Below are 16,500 nucleotides of genomic sequence, written 5' to 3' on the forward strand. Positions count from 1 at the left end.
TCTGTTTGTCCTCTATGGAAACCATCATCAAACCAGTCACCAAAACCAACATGGGCCGTGCCCTGGCGTGCTGGGGCTGGTCCTGTGGAACCACAGAGTGGTTTGGGTTGGAAGGGGACCTTGAGGATGCCCCAGTTCCAGCCTGGCCCTTGTGGGTTCACTCTCTGAGCCAGGGGATGGCTTAGAGATGCAGCAGCACCACGGGACCTGCTGGAGCTGCTGCTGCCTCTGCTCCCCTCTGGCTGAGAAACACTCCAGGGTGATGTTCACAGTGCTCAAGCCTGGAGGTGAATGCAGAGGTGTAAATTCTCTTCTTAGCTCCAGGTAGTTCTTGTGGTGTATAGAAGTGTTTTGATGTGGCAGGCTTTATTTCAAAGTTCTGTTAAAATCCCTGGCTGAGTGTGTACGTGTGTATAAAATGGCACATATTTCTGCTCTTTGTGATGAGTGGGTCTGAGGTGTTTTGGAGAAGGGAGGAAGGAGCAATATTTGTTGCCTTGAAAGTGCTGGTGCCACCCGGTTGGTGGGTGGGGTTGTGTTCCTGGTGTGGCTGCTCAGGGCGTGTGAGCACACCAAGAGGTGAGGCTCGAATCCCACTCAGTTTGCTGGAGTCTCTCTTGTAGCATCCCCTTTCCAGCTGTCCATCCAGTTTTTGAGCACACACATCCATTGGTCCCCTGGAATTGGGGATGGTCTCTCCTAGAGGAATGGGTGTTTAAGAAAGTTCTGTTCATACCCTTCCTCTCGAGAGGCGTTGGTTGATTATTTCCTGTTTTTGTACCAGAGCTATAATGGAGACATATCACTTTAAAACACTTCCAAACCGTGCAGAAGTGCAACAATAGCACTGACCTCAGCGAGCGAGGTCACACCCAGGCTGCTTCCTGTTTTCTTCTTGGGGAGACCAGAGGCCCTGAGCACGGCCGAGCTCTGCTCGCATCTGCCTGGGGTCGGAAATCAGAGCGGCGCTTCATTCCTTCTCACAAAGTGAACATAGGAAAATCTTAGGGAAAAGACTCAGTTAGGATTTCCAGGCTTGTTTGCTCAATTGTAACTATTTTTTTTTTTTTTTGAGGGAATAACCATTTTTTTCTTACTTAAGTGATGTGTGTAAGATGTTCTGCAGTTAGTGCACTTCTCAAAACATACATTAAAGATAAAGAAAGGAGGGAGATGCACTGAAGAGGTTTGAGAGGAGAGATAAAGACCAAGGTACACAATGGGGCAATTATAGCCCTTACGTACTGTTATTTCAACTTATCCCAGTATTATTCTCCTGGGATTAAAGTATTAGTTGACCAATATAAAAGCTCTTTGCTTTGTTGTCTTTGTTTATTGATGCAGTACTGCTACAAGTCAGAACAAAGAAGGCTTGGGAGAATGGATAGCTGGAAAGGTCTTTGAGAAACAAAGGAGAGGCAGCATAGGCCCAAGGTATAGTAAAAAAAGCCATTTAATGTTTCATTTTCCTAAGTGCAGAGCTGAGTGTATGTATGATTCTCAAACAGCTCTACCATAAAAAATACTTCATGTAAAATTCCACCTGAGATAATTGCTATATATGAAGGTATGTAACTGCAGCACAGCATCATTGCATTTACTTTACATTACTGTTGTGCAGGCAGAGATTTCACTTGATGTAAGGCTTTGTCCACTGTGTCCAAGTTTGTAGATTTTGAATATGTCAAATCCATTCTCTTCAGGCTGTAAGAGATAGAACCTCTTTTTGTTCTTCTCTATTCATGGCTTTGGGGAGACATAAATGACTGGGCAAAGCTGCCAAATTTTGTTTAGTGTCACTAAATGAAGCAATGTTTAATCAAAATCTTCTCTGGCACATCCTGACTGTGTAAAATGTTGGTCTGTGTGTGCTGGCAGGGCTCAGCTCCAGAGCCAGAACCCACTGTCCACAGCCTGAGTGTCTGAGTTACCAATGTGTCTCCCTTGAGAGAGCTGGAGTGGTTCTTGGTGTCTTTCCCCTATATTTAGTAAAGTGCTGTAATTAGCATTCCTTATGTTCAGCCACCTGTGTGCTCACTGGTAGGGATGATCACATGAAAGCCATGTGGAACCTCCTTTCTCCTCCTGTCTGTTGATCACTTTGTGGATCATTGGTGTTACTGAGTGAGATCTTTGAGATCTTGCTGCATACGAGTTGGAAACCTGAGGTTGATACATGTAGCTAAGCAATTGTTTCAGTTCTAAAGGACTGATGTTTTATACTAAATGAAATTGTTACTTAAATAACTGATAGCTCTTAAGAATCCAGTCAGACTGTTCTTTCTGCAGTCCCTTTAATCTCTATATATTTGGCACGGAAATAGCAAACCTTTGTTGTGGGGAGGGGCAAATTTACACTTCTCTAGTAACTCTTGCAGAGAAAATCGTGTTTTTCCAGCCACAAGGTTTTGAGTCCACAGGTTGCAGAGAGAGTACTTTGGAGACAAGACCCTGGGGTAATTTGTCACTGCCTGCCTGTATAATGAAGAATTAAACTCTTAGCAAATGATGCTGCTACTGAATCAGGAATAGTGTAAGGAGTCATTTATCTGTGGAGAGCTCAAGCCTGGCAGTGGCTTTCCTGGCACTAGATACACTGTGCAATCTGACTTAGTTAATACACTGCCTTGGGAGGCACTTTATTTTGGTATCAGTAAATTCACTTGTACAAGTCTGAGGAGAAATTGCACTGAGTGCAGCTCAGCCTACAAATGACTGAGGGCAGGGATGAGCCTCCCTGGTACACCAGGGCACAGCTCACAGCCAGCTCCCTGAGCTGCTGCTTCTGTCCTTGGCTCCATTTCCTGCTGGTTTGGGTGTCCTGCAGTGGCACACTTGCCTACCAAAGGTGCTAAAAGGTTCTTCCCTGTCCTGGTGCTCTTCCCCTCAGGGCCTCAGCAGGTGGAACTGTTCCTAGTTAATTGAGCACATCATGAGTTGTATTTGAAGAGAAGCCTCTGACCTCTTTCATCAGAGGTGCTGCCTCTGAGTGCTGAAAAGCAGATACCACAAGTATTCTGCATCTGAGCAAACTCAGATTATTTTTTCTTTGATTCAACATTTATTAAAACTGTGAATAAGTCAGGGAAGTGACATCATGTTAGCCCCAGTCTCCTGAGATGGCAGGAGGAATCCTCACTCACTCTTTCTGCCCATACAAGAGCTGATGGCTTTGCTGTGTATATGACCAAGCATGGTACAGTTGGGCTCCTGGGGAAATTCATGTTTGGAATAAAGATTTTTCCAGACTGTGAAGCTGTGCTCCTTCCAGGCTGTGGTATTTTGATCTTGGAGGGGAGAGTGAAGAGGCACCGTGTCCTTTGTAACCCAGTATGGGTTGGTGATGAATCCTCTGAGGTTTTCAGTAATTTGTACGAGTAAAAGTCTGCAACACAGCCATCACCTCTGTTCTGGGCAATCCTTGTAAGCCCTGCCAAAGCAGTCCCAGCACTTAATCTGATAAAACCCAAGTTGTTTACCTGATGCCTGGTAGCCCACTTCAAGGTTTGGTGGTGTCTTGCTTCCCTGCAGTGAGGACAGGTTTGTAGGATGCAGCCTCTGCTTTGCTGCCAAGCTTCTCAGTTCTGTGGTGTTCTGTGCTTCACTGCTCACCTCACTGGTAGGCTTAGAAACAATATTACAGCAAGTGAATCTAGCCTGGGTAATGGTCTTTGCACATAATTCTCTTTAACCACACTGCTGCAGCATCAGAAGGATTGAAACAGACACAGATGCATCCACGAGTTCCAAGCTTCCAAGCATGTGCTGATCTTCCTGTGTTGGAGTTGTGAGTCTGGTGACATCAGTAAGATCTTCCCACAGGAGTTTGACAGGAGTTCAGAGATGCTGCTTGCAGAGTTAGTGTGAATCTGGAAATGCATCCATGAGAGCTTCCTCCCTACCCACTCAATTTCTGTAGCTTCCTGTGGGCACAGGAAAATAGTGCTTGAAAAAAAATAAAAATCCCAAGTGGAAGCATCTTTCTCCCAGTTCTGCTAAATACTTAATGGTGGGGGATGATCTGAACACACAGGCCTTTGCATTGGGAGTTGCTGCCAGGCACTGCAACACTGCTGGATACATTTCAATTTAATAGTTGAACTGCACTTAGTTTGTTTACTGTAGTATCTTGGTGTTTATACATAGCTTCATATCTCAGAGTTAGTTGTTCAAATTCTGTGTACTGGAAAGGAACTTTAATGCTTAGAGCTAGAGTGAACCAGTTCTAAAGTGAGCCTGGATTTAGTGGAAGTGTGTGCTGGTTTGAAGGCAGCTCTCTGAGGTGCAGCTTGACCTTGAACCACTGACACATTTCTACTGAGCAGTAATGCTTAAAGCTCTGCAGGTTTAGCACATGCTGATGCTTCTAGGGCTCTTCCACTGCTAAAAGTTTCTTTTAAAAATATGAAGGATCATTGTCCTTTTATTTGCTTCAGAATTATTTTTAAACTAAAGACATGTGGGTGAGTGAGAAGGCTTCTGGAGTTTGTCCATGTAGGAGCTTGGAGAAGTGTGACACAATTTAAAGTTGTGAAGTTTGACAGCTGTGCAGCTGCTGGTGCAGCTTGGTGCAGAGATGGCATTAGTGGTGAGCAGTACTGATACAAGTGACATTAATTAACATTAATTTTATGTGCAGAATTGCTACAGATGGTCTTTGAATGCCAGTGCAGTGCTACAGCCCATTCTCAAATCTGCTCACAGCTTTACCTATGAATGGAAAAATACCCTAACTTTGGGTGCTCGTGACTGGCCATGCGTGCTTCCAGTTGTGAATAATGTCACTTTCTTTATGATCAGTAATTCTCTGTGAGAGTTTGAAGTGACTGCCTACAGAGCACTGAAGTGTGTGGCACAGCACAGGGCAGAAGCTGACTTCCCTTCTCAGAAAATTGGAGATACATCAACTTCCCTGCTAGGAATCTTCATCTCCTGTTAAAAATAGCACACAAGACTACATTGGCAGGCAGCATGGCTGGCTGGCTTTAGACCTTTGAGGCCATTGTTTTGTCTGTGCTACCTTTCAGTAGGTTCTGGAGTAAAAAGGGAAAATCATTCTGAAAAGGTTAATTTGGCACTGTCAGAACTGAAAGTGGGGCTATGTTTCATAGAGGCATCCCCATTAAAGGCATTAAGGTTGTAATTAAATTTGATAGCCTGTAAAGGTATGTGATTAATGCATGTGCTAAAGTCATGTTTTTAATGCTTAATCCTTAAAATTGGACACCAGTGTTGATGGCTTGTATGTTATGCCTGCTGTGCATTCAGAGGTGTTAAATAGTCTGGGCTGCTGAAAAAGGAGCACAGTAGGAAATGGAGAAGTCTCCTGGAGAATTCCCATATGAATTACAACATGGTAATTCTTTGTAGTTGAACAGAGCACAGGTTTAAGGAAGGGGAATGTGTGAACCTCACAGTTTGCTTACATGTAGCTGGAAATGCTCGTTAGAGCTGAGTCACCATCCCTGTCACTGATGAGGATGATGGAGATGATCCACCTCAATGTGTGCTTGTGAGTTGGCTCTGAAATGGACTTGAAGTGATACCTGTGGGAAGCAGAGATTGAAAGGAAATAGAAGGATAATTAGTGAAGATACTTTTCTTCTTGAGAAGCAATAAACTTTGTAGCTCTCAAACACTTGTATAAACTGTTAGTCCAAGGATGATTTTTTTATTACCAATTGCATTGAACCAAAACTTCTCACTCTTTTCAATCTATGAGTGTGGTGTTTTATAGCTGGAAGAAACCTTTCCAGAATCAGTCTTTAGAGCACATCACTACAGAACTGCAGGGAGCCAATAGCCAGACCAAATAAAGGGGTTTCCCTAGAGGTCTACAACTTACCAGACACACTGTGACCTTTTTTTCTCTGGTTTTTGGCCATTTTTCAGTGGACTAAATAGGAAACATAGACTAACGTTTTGAATAGGTTCTTCTTCCTGCTTCTTTTCCTTCCTTCCTTAATTTTCATTTTGTGAGCAGTAGTCTGACTTGCCTGTCTTCTCCTACAAACTAGAAGTGTTTTGGCTTTTTATATAATGTCATGAGACCACTATTATCACCTTTCTGGTGTGCATTTTCTGTCATGAAAAAATTACAAATAAGTGCCTGGCTTGTCTGTGAGCAATTTACTTGCTGATACTGCTTTCACTGCAAGGATTTTGAAGTCTCCATGTGTGTGAATAGACTTAAGAGGTCTCTAGTGGTGTTTGACTGCACTGCTGAGCTGGGGATAAAAAACCTGAAAATTGATCTGAGGAAACTTGTTTAACACATTGAAAAAAATCAAATGCAAAAATCTGATTTAAAAAAAACAACTTACTAACCTGAAAGTGTGCCTGCATGTGGTCTTACTGTTAATTGATATTTTTGTTAAGTTGACTTGGAGTCCTCATTCAGATGACAACTGCATTAGGGAACTGAGGGCTGTATCAGCACAAGGATGCTTTTAGGGAGGATTTGGTTTTTGCTATCCCTTCTCACTCTGTGGGTGCTTTTGAAATTAAAAGATCATTGTGTTTTGCCTGAAAAAAATGTGAGAAAAAAGTGGAGAGAATCTGTTATTTCAGCTGTAGTCTAGGATTCAAAAATTTCATCTTCAATTAAAAGCAAGTCTGCCCTGGATGTCCTGTGCAAGGTTCCTGTATCACAGCCCTGCTGAGCCCAGGGGCAAACACTGGGGCACCTGCAGCCTCTGCTCTGTGTTGCCATCCTGGGGCACAGACCCACAGAGATTTCTGGGTGGGGGAGCAGGGAGCTGCTACAAAACAGGTTTATAAAGTACAGTGGGTGGTTCTGTTGACAGTTGCTTTTGTATTTAAAATAGACTTCACTTAATTCTGCTTCTCGTGGTAATTCAGGAATTGAAATCACTCAGGTCTTGCCAAATTCATTAACACGGTGTACTAAAGGGAATGTCTGTTTGGAAGCCTTTCTAAAAGCAGAATAAAAATCAATATATACACAGATTCTTTGGTTTTTTATGCTTTTTAAAAAGGAGAAAAATAACTTTCAGTATCTCTTTCTCCCCTCTTCTTGGCAGGTTTCTTCACGAGTGGAGTGTGAGAAATAGAGGCTGAAGAAGATGAGTGAGCTGGAGCAGTTACGGCAGGAGGCAGAGCAGCTGCGAAACCAAATCAGAGTAAGAGTTGGGAACTGCTTCTTTTCCATGAGAAAACTCCTCCTTTGTGGCAACAAACTGTAAAGATCTGTCAGTTGTTCCTGGTTAACTCCTGCAGAGCTTAACGTATTTTCAGAATATTTGAGTAAAAATCAGAAAAGCCATTGGTATAATGAAGTAAATTTGTAATATTTCTTGAACAAAATGTTTTATTTCCTGTTGAAGTTCCTGAGTTTTGGTGCTAGGGGGTGTATGTGTTTCTGCAAGTTTTATCTTCTGGGTTTTTAGAAACAGAAGGGAGCAGCAAACTCCTAGAACCTAGGCATGACAAGTTTGGCTTAAGGGGTCTTGGAAGAGCCTGGTCCTGGGCTAAAAGTGATGCCTGGGGTTAAAGCAGGAGTGTGAGAGAGCCTTCCAGGGTGGATGTCATTTCTACAAGCACTGTTTCTTGGCTTCCTGTTGAGTTTATTTTTATTAAATGCTGATGCCCCCATACAGGCTATTTCTTTTTGTTGCATTTACTCAGTGAAGATAAACCAAGTATGAGCTGTCATGTTCAAAGTTAGTTTTCCAGGAATCTTCTGCAACGTGCATTTATATGTCAGTGATGCAGTTTTCAGTGAAGTATAATAAGGATCTTCAAAGTCTGTTTATTTTTCATCAAAATTTTCAAAGCATGAAGCGTTGATAAATCTGATTTATATGGGAATGGCTTAAAGAGTAAAGAGTACAGGTTTCTTGGAATATGTTGCATGCACAGAGGCTTTTTTTAGCATGGCATGTGCTGGCAGCAGTTGCTGTGTGGTGTCTCCTGTGGGGTGTGAGGCTGCTGGTGGTGTCAGCCACGTGCTGAGCACACTTGGTGTCTCAGGGCTGTGCTGGGGCAGATGCTGCTCATTCAGAGCCATCCAGGGATGCCTCTGTGTCCTGCTCTCACTTCACCCCCTGTGGAAACACAGGGTGGCAATCAGGAGACACTGTGCCCCTTCCACCAGCTCTGTAGAGGATACAAATAAATTTTTAGCTTAAAATACTTTTTTTTTGTTCCAGTTTAAGCTTTATTACAGAATTATTCTGCTAAAAGGGGTACATAATTCTTCAGTTCTTCTCTGCATGCTGTGTAAGGACTTTATCATGGTGTTATGTTGAGGGGAGCCAGTTGAGTCTTTGTTCAGTCTTGGTAATCAGTGAGTCTGGTTTCATCAAAGCTGTGGGAAGAAAGAGCCACCAAGCACATTAGAGGGCTTAGACTGTGCTGCAGGAACATTCGCTTACTTTTTAAATTTTAGAGCACAGAAATCTGATGGACTCTTGGGTAGTGGCTCCATTTTGTGGCTTTAGGTCGATATAACATTTCCTTTGTAACTCTACCACCCAAACTTGTAACTGGATCTATCAGCTCAGTAACCATGGGTCTCTTGCCTTTGGGGTCCCTTGGCTCAGCAGTGGCAATTGGTGATTCCCTCTTGGCATCTGAGTGCAGGCTGGGATACCTTGTGGTTAATTCTAACTGCAGATTCATAGGCAGTTAAAAATGCTTCTGTTGATTTAATATCCATGAAACTTTCTGGCCAAATACTTCAATTTCACATTTGAAGACATGGCTACTTATCTTGCTTATTAAATCATTGCACAGTTTTTGTTTGGGATGGGTAAGAGGATTTGAAAATTGGGGGTGGTTTAAGTGTCACAAATATCTACTGGGCTGGTTATTTTCAGGAATTATTTTTGATGCACTCCTTAAAAGAGATGAGGTCACTAATGGCATTTGATGTTTTATGTACAGCTAGCATTTTTCTGTCTTGGTTGTGGACAACTCTTGGGTTTTGTCTGGTATTTCCTCTAACAATATAATCACAGAAAATCAGCTTTGTGCCTAGGGTCCAGATAAGATTGTACCTAACAGTGTCCTAAGGTGTAGAAACTGCAGTGCAGAGCTGTTGATTCCCCAATGGACTTCAGTCTGCAATATTTCAGAAGTGTTTCATGACTATTAATTTTATTTTTGCAGTATCTGGGTGATGTGTCTCCCCATGCAGCTGGAGCTCCGGTCTGTGCACAGACAATGCACAGCCTGGGAGTGCAGGAATCTGTAGTGCAGGAAGGTGGAACACTGAACAGTGAATTGTCAGATATCTCTCAGATGCTTGATGGTCAAAATTAATTCCTAGTTCTGCCTGTAATGAAATTCCCATGTCATACATGTGTCCTCACTTCAGTGAGAACTGAAATTGAGGATAATGATTTTAGAAGTGTTGCTTACTTTGCACAGTGTCATTCAAACCAGAAATTCTGGACAAATAACACTGTATTTTTAAAAATACAGGTAGTTGGGGGAAAAAACTGCAACCTGAAGTGTGTGCTAGGAAACTGAGGGCTGCACAATGATCACGCAGTTAGATTTTTCTCACAAATCTTGCATGGTCTTGCTGGATGAACTGCAAAAAATCTGCAATTCCATAAAGAAGCTTTTTTATGTTTTGACTCTAATGATTCTGTATTTCTACATATGCATTCTGGTGCTGCATATGTAGAAATACAGTTTCAAGGTAAGAATTAAAATAGCCTGTTGAAACTCTACTTTTCCTGCAGTTTTGCCAATTGTATGGCAAGTATTAGCCTCAAATACAGGAGTTGTTAATAGCTCGCTCTTAAAGAGCAAAAAAAGCTTTGTTTCATTCAAAGTGCATTCAGAATTCATTTTATGCTGAACATTTTCAGCTATTTCAGGACAATCAAACAAGTAGTCATTTAAAATGCAGTGTGTTTCTTCCTGTGGATGAAATAAGTCCTGAGTGCTAAGGGATTTGCTGCTCTGGTATTTTAAACCCCTCCTGATTCCAGACGTCAACATTTTATAAATATTTCTACAGTTCAGACATTATAAAAATAAGTTGAGATGACTTAATCCACTCTCAGGCTTGCTTTTTGGGAGGAGAGCTATAAAGGGTGGTCAAAATAAACATGCACTTAAGAAATGTTAAAGTTGCAATGTCAAGTAACTCTCAAGCAAGAGCTTGAAAAAACTTGAAGATCCCAGCCTGATCATGTTGAGGCAGATCCAAAATGTGCAAGCAAATGTTTCTGTTGCTGCTGTCAAAGGGACAGACTGAACAATGTGCACAGACTGAACTTGGGAGGGACACACCAAGTGCTGGTGAAGAGGCACCATTGTTTTTGGGTGGCTGCTTCACTGGTTGCACAAGGTGGAGAAATTTCCAGGAGTTGGGAGGGTTCTATGGCTGCTCCTGGTGATGGCTTTAACTTCAATTTGTGCTGCACAGCTCCTGCCTATCTTCAAGCCCCTGTAAGCCATTTTCTCAGAGGGAGGAGCTGGCCATGCCTGTCTGTGTGTCCTGGGAAGGGCCTGAGCTGCAGGAAAGCAATGCAGTGACAGCTGTGACTGAAAGCAGGTCTTGCACAATCTGTGTAGCAGGGGAGGCTCAGTGGAGCTCACCTGTGCCAAGGTTCAATGTGGGACTGATTTATGCAATGAAAGTCAAGTTGTTTTCTAGGTCAGGTTGAATCATATGCAGGAAACAAGTCCTGTGTCCATAGAGTCTGAGATAAGGAAAAAACCATGGAGTGTCTGTGTGGGGATCTGGCAGCACCCATTCCATGAAATGGGTGAGGGTGTCACTGGGCCATTTTTTTCCCTTCAGTTGGTGTCAAGTACATCATCACTAAGCTTTGGTGATCCTGCTGTGTGTCCTGCTCCTAGGATCCTGCCTGCTGATTTTCACCCTGCCTCTCCCAGCCAGCAGGAGGGTTAATTTGGGCACAGAGCTTGCTAATCCTGTGTAATATGTGGTTGCTTTTCCAGGTGGATCAGTTCTTCCCTTGTGCTCAGCACACCCTGAGCAAGCACATCCACCCCAGGGAAGGATACAGGGAACAGGGTAGGCACTGGGACTTCAGGATGGCTCCAAATGCCTTTGAATCCCATAGTCTGTAGAAAGGGAGATTCAAAGGCTGCTGGGGCATGGCCTTTCTTAAGTCCCTCTTCCTCCACTACCCCTCGTTGTGTGCCAGTGCTTTTTAGATTCCTTGCCCAATAAACAGATTAGGGTGACAGAAGGAATATTGGCATGTCAGTGGTGCTGTGTGGCTTTGAGTGTGTTGGAATTTAGTTCAAGAGTTACTTTTCCTTTAGACCCTCTCAGTTGATGCTCAGTGTTACCTTTCCAATTCAACTTGTTCCATTTTTTGTTTCAGGATGCCAGGAAAGCCTGTAGTGACACAACTCTTGCTCAGGTATGTTCCTGTTCTTTGTGTAGGCTGTTTCTTGAGAGATGAAAAAACAAAAATAGCACTTTGTGACTCTAGCATGTTCCTGTTCAGTAACTGAAAGAATAAAGTGAAAGAAGCCTTTGGAAATGTACAGTGTGTTTGTTTAGTTTTAAATAACTGTATAAAGCCCCACCAAAAAAACCCAAATAAACAAAACAGCGAAAAAACCCAACCAGTCAACCCCCCCCACTACCTTAATGGAACCTGCTTCCAGTTTACCTTTTAAGTAGAGTGTGTTTATTGTGTTAAATATATTTAGAAAAACTTAAATAAATATCTTGTAGCAGTTTTTTGGAAACAGAATTATTTTGCATATAAAGTTCTGCCATGCTTTAAAAAGTAACAGTGCAGCTAATAGTGAAGCATTTTCTTTCATTGGTTTAAAATGAAAACTTTGAGATTTAATAATCTGAAATAGTATAACATAGAAGCATTTTAAAAGAGCTTCCTGAAGTTTCATTGTGGCCACTGTGAAGTGTGTTATGTCTCTGTAAAATCTGTTTGTGTCGGTGTTGCTGGGTGTACACCAGTATCCTATTTTTAATGGTTTTTGTTGTGTGCCAAGATAGATACTCTATCAAAGTTCAAATGTATTTTTGTTATCTTGTGCATTAAAAATAGTTCCCAGTATCTCAGGGGTTTGTTTGGTTTATTTTTAGATCACAACAAGTCTGGACTCCGTGGGGCGAATCCAAATGCGAACCCGGCGCACGCTCAGAGGGCACCTGGCCAAAATCTACGCCATGCACTGGGGATCTGACTCCAGGTGAGTACAGGGAGCCCTGGGCTGCCAGGCATGGGCTGGGCTCCCACTGCCACCTTCAGATTCCTGTCAGGCCCTGGGGGCTCATGGAGTGTGGAGCTGGTGCCCTTGCAGGGATCACAGACCAGCACTGGTGGGGGTTCAGGTTCTTTGCCTGTTCTTAGGCATTTTGCTTTCTCCTCTCAATTTTAACTTAAGTTTTTGAGTCTGTTTGAACAGGAGAGAGTATGTGATGAGGCATATTTTTTGGAATGTTGGATATCGTACTTTCCAAAATGTTGAATAATTGTGTAACTTCTATGGTAGGGATTTAAAAACTTTACTAACAAATTTTTATTTCATTGAAAAAAAGATCCTTTTATACATAGTGGGAAAAGTAACTTGGAGTTTTGTTTTGCTGCCTTTAGAGCAGCTGATGGTGAGGTGTAAACACTGCCTCTGTATTGTATCCTCCAGGGAGGAATTCATCTAGAATCTGTTCTCAAGCTTTATTTTTGCCTAAATTCCTTACTTGCTTTTGTGTAACTGTGTAGTTATATGAATAATGAAAGCAATTGTGGAGAGAGTTCATAAAATGTGTTTTTAGTGAGTTGTGCACTTGTGTTCATTTTCAATCATGAGTCCCCATGGGATTCCTCAGCCAGGTGATATGGAGATCTAGATCTTTGCAATAAATGCACCCCGTCAATAAAAAGGAAAAAGCAGAGGGTAATGAAGAAATTATAAAACTTCTGAATCACTTGATAATCATGCATGATGTATGTCTATTTTGAGATTTTGTTTGTTTTATATTAACATATTTTACTTTGTGTTCATATTTAGGCTACTAGTCAGTGCTTCTCAAGATGGAAAATTAATTATTTGGGATAGTTATACAACAAATAAGGTAGATATTTATAATCCTTATCAATAATTCATGTATAAGTTGTGTGTTTGAAGGTGCTTGTGTCTGTCTTTTACCATGGCTGCAAATCAAAACTCAAAAGTAGCCTTTCTCATTCAGACAATCTCTTTCTGTTCCTTTCCTGGCTGGGTAGCACCAGTGATGTGTTGTAGGTTGTGTCTCTGAAGCAATAGTTCATTACATAATAACAACGTGTAACATTTTCCCTCTTGCTTGCCCAGTGCAGTAGCCGTAGCTCTCTGCCTGTGTGGTGTTGCTTCTAAAGCTAACTTGGTTTTGAATTATAGAACTACACAACCTCAGAATTTACAATAGTGCTTTGGGTTTGAGGGCAGAGGAAGGAGAAGGAAGCAAAACAGCTGTTAGGGAAAAGCTTAGGTGGCGTGGAGTGGAGCTGTGCTTCTGTAAACCATGCAGTCTCCATGGGAACAGCCATCCTGTCTAACAACCTACAGTTTAAAGATGCAAATAAGTTGGACAGAGAAATCTTAACTAGAATAAACGAGGATCGCAAATGTTTAAGTTTACAATAGCTTTGCTATGAAATAACCTACTGAAGATCTGTATCTGTCACCCCAGGAGCTGTGGGTGTGTAAAATGCATGGGTTGGGTGTGATGGGCTGGGGTGCCCCTGGCCCTGGGTGTGCTCTGAGGCAGCAGTGTCTCTGCAGATGCATGCCATCCCCCTGAGGTCCTCCTGGGTGATGACCTGTGCCTACGCTCCCTCGGGCAACTACGTGGCCTGCGGGGGCCTGGACAACATCTGCTCCATCTACAACCTGAAAACCAGGGAGGGCAACGTGCGCGTGAGCCGCGAGCTGCCGGGCCACACAGGTCAGTGCTCCAAGGGGAGCTGCCCTGCCTGGGGCTGGGCACTGCCTGAGCTCTGCTTGAGTGCCACAGCCTGGCTGCTGTTCTGGCATTTTCACCTTCAGTTGTTACTCCTGGGTCAAACCCTTACACAGCTGTTTTGTTTTTAGGATACTTGTCCTGTTGTCGCTTCCTAGATGACAACCAAATTGTCACTAGCTCAGGAGACACCACTTGGTGAGTTTTTGAGCTCTGTTGACCTTCTCCCACCCCCTCTTTCTTCCTTTTTTTTTTCTCTCCAGTGCCTTAATTTCTGTTTAAAATTTGAACTCTGAAATAATGACAGACGTTGTGTTAACTTCATCTGCAGTGCTTTGTGGGACATAGAAACTGGCCAGCAGACCACCACGTTCACGGGGCACACTGGAGATGTGATGAGCCTCTCTCTGAGCCCAGACATGAGGACTTTTGTCTCGGGCGCCTGCGATGCCTCCTCGAAGCTCTGGGATATCCGCGATGGGATGTGCAGGCAGTCCTTCACGGGGCACGTGTCAGACATCAATGCAGTTTGTGTAAGTGAGCCTCCTGCTCCCACGTGGGAAGAAAGGGGGAGGATAAAGGCTACATTTGCATGAATTCAGCTTAGAGTCTACTGAGCTGCCTTGATTTAAAATCAATTAGTTAGGGTAGAGAATGTTAAATTGTATGTAATGGAGAAGGTTGTGTAATAACTTACAATCTACTTTGTAACTGAATTGTTATTACCATTATCTGTGATGCACTGCGCTGTTCCTGGAATAGTTTCCCCTGTGTTTTTATTCAGTAACTGAGACATCACTTTTTTTAAGAAGTAAAGAATGGACTAGGGAAACTTTTTGAAGCATGGCAATGTGTTAAAAACTGAAAATTGTAGATAAATGCAATATACTGAGAAGGTAAAACACAGCCAAGCATACTCATCCTAAAGTTTTTTTGTTGAACAAAAAGAGCTTTCAGTGAAGTATTCTGGAAGGCAATTAAAATTAGTATTGATATTGAATATTCCCTGGAATAATATGGTAATATTTAGAAAGTGGATTATATTTCCCCTCTGTCATAGTAACGCTATGTTCTGATCTGCAAGATCCAGGCTCTGGTAAATAGAGAAAGAAATCTAAGTCGAAGCTGCATCTGTTTTTGATAAACATGAAAAATTGTTAAGGCTGAGAGAATACCAAGCACATGAGCAGTACAAAAATGCAATTCCTATACTTAGACCTGAACCCTGAGATGTGCTGGGCTCTCTCCATTCCCATTTCAATCAATATTGCTGTTGAGAGAATAACTCGGATTTGGAATAGATTTTTTTAGGAAATTGAATTGCTTGTTTGCAGTGTTTTGTCTTGGCTGAGCCAACCTGGCTGTCCAGCTCAGGATGGAACACTGTGTTCCACTTCAGCCAGGATGTGCAGAGCTGGGGTTTGCTTCATTTGTAGGAGTCAGTGGCATCCCCTGTGACTGCTCTTACAGCACACCCAGGAGCTGCCTGGCTGTAATTCCAGTCACTCAGGTGTCCCCAGTGCTGTTCTAGAGGTGTTCCCTTGCATAGCTGTGTACCTGCGTTTTCCAGCATGCAGAAATGAAATAAACCATTCTGCCTTTGCCTGGTGAAACACTCCTGTGCTGTGCTCAGCATGACCAGTGTACATTTTGGTGCTGAGCTCCTGTGTCTCACTCCCACGTTTCTGGCAGTTCTTCCCCAACGGCCACGCGTTCGCCACGGGCTCTGACGACGCCACGTGCCGGCTGTTCGACCTGCGCGCGGACCAGGAGCTGATGATGTACTCCCACGACAACATCATCTGCGGCATCACCTCCGTGGCCTTCTCCAAGAGCGGCCGCCTCCTGCTCGCCGGCTACGACGACTTCAACTGCAACGTCTGGGACACCCTCAAAGGGGAGAGGGCAGGTGAGGACCCGGCCACAGCCCCTGCGCGCTGCAGAGCCAGGCTGCTGCCAGGGCTGGTGCTGCTGCTGTGGATCTGCTGGATTCTCTCAAAATGGCATCCTTACATTTGTCTTCCAGAAGTCACGTTGCATTTCAGTTCCATCTCCATGGTGTGAGCAGTAAATGAGGCAGGAGAACAGGCCTGTTCTTGGGCTTTACACATCTGTGTGCTGGGAGATCCCAGCTCTTGAGGCTGAGAAATGCCCTCCAAAACTGCATCTACAGAAAATATATTTCACTAAAGTGTATGGGATTAAGTAGTGCAAAATTACACGTTTGCATTGTATTTTGCACCCATGAGTGGCAGTAATTCAGATGTAGCTACAGGAGTCTTTTTGGCTTTGCATTCCCTGCTGTTGGGAGAAAGCGAAAGTGGAAACTTCTGGTCCTTGAATCAGTCACTTCTGTCAGGACACAGCATGCTTTATAGCACAGCTATTTCTCACTTCTTACAGTAACTTAAATGCTTGGGCCTGGTTCAGTTCTGAACACCAGTTCTGCTGTCCAGACTGGAAATAAATCCTTTTCCTTAGTTCTACTACACCTGGATGGGGAACCTTGGGAGAGCAGACAAGGGCAAGAAGACTTAGAGAGAAAACAGAACCAAAGCAGGAAGGAGGCAGGC

At 43.2% G+C, this 16,500-nt stretch overlaps 1 protein-coding gene across 2 annotated transcripts in view; it reads left to right on the plus strand.

The window, feature by feature from the left end:
* Positions 1 to 16,500, plus strand: part of GNB4 (G protein subunit beta 4) — a 30,594-nt gene that overhangs the window by 8,838 nt on the left and 5,256 nt on the right. Inside the window, exons 2-9 of one of the 2 annotated variants that reach the window (XM_071438020.1) lie at positions 7,044 to 7,142; positions 11,337 to 11,375; positions 12,071 to 12,177; positions 12,997 to 13,060; positions 13,750 to 13,912; positions 14,059 to 14,125; positions 14,259 to 14,460; positions 15,620 to 15,836. In XM_071438020.1, the coding sequence (XP_071294121.1) occupies positions 7,086 to 7,142; positions 11,337 to 11,375; positions 12,071 to 12,177; positions 12,997 to 13,060; positions 13,750 to 13,912; positions 14,059 to 14,125; positions 14,259 to 14,460; positions 15,620 to 15,836 (916 nt within the window). In that variant the 5' untranslated portion in view covers positions 7,044 to 7,085. Of the gene's footprint in view, positions 1 to 7,043; positions 7,143 to 11,336; positions 11,376 to 12,070; positions 12,178 to 12,996; positions 13,061 to 13,749; positions 13,913 to 14,058; positions 14,126 to 14,258; positions 14,461 to 15,619; positions 15,837 to 16,500 lie in introns of those variants that run through there. The other variant, XM_071438021.1, reaches the window with a different exon arrangement.

Source organism: Agelaius tricolor, unplaced genomic scaffold, assembly GCF_023055355.1.
Source record: "Agelaius tricolor isolate 1412-34295 unplaced genomic scaffold, bAgeTri1.0.p SCAF_12, whole genome shotgun sequence".
Classification (NCBI taxonomy): domain Eukaryota; kingdom Metazoa; phylum Chordata; class Aves; order Passeriformes; family Icteridae; genus Agelaius; species Agelaius tricolor.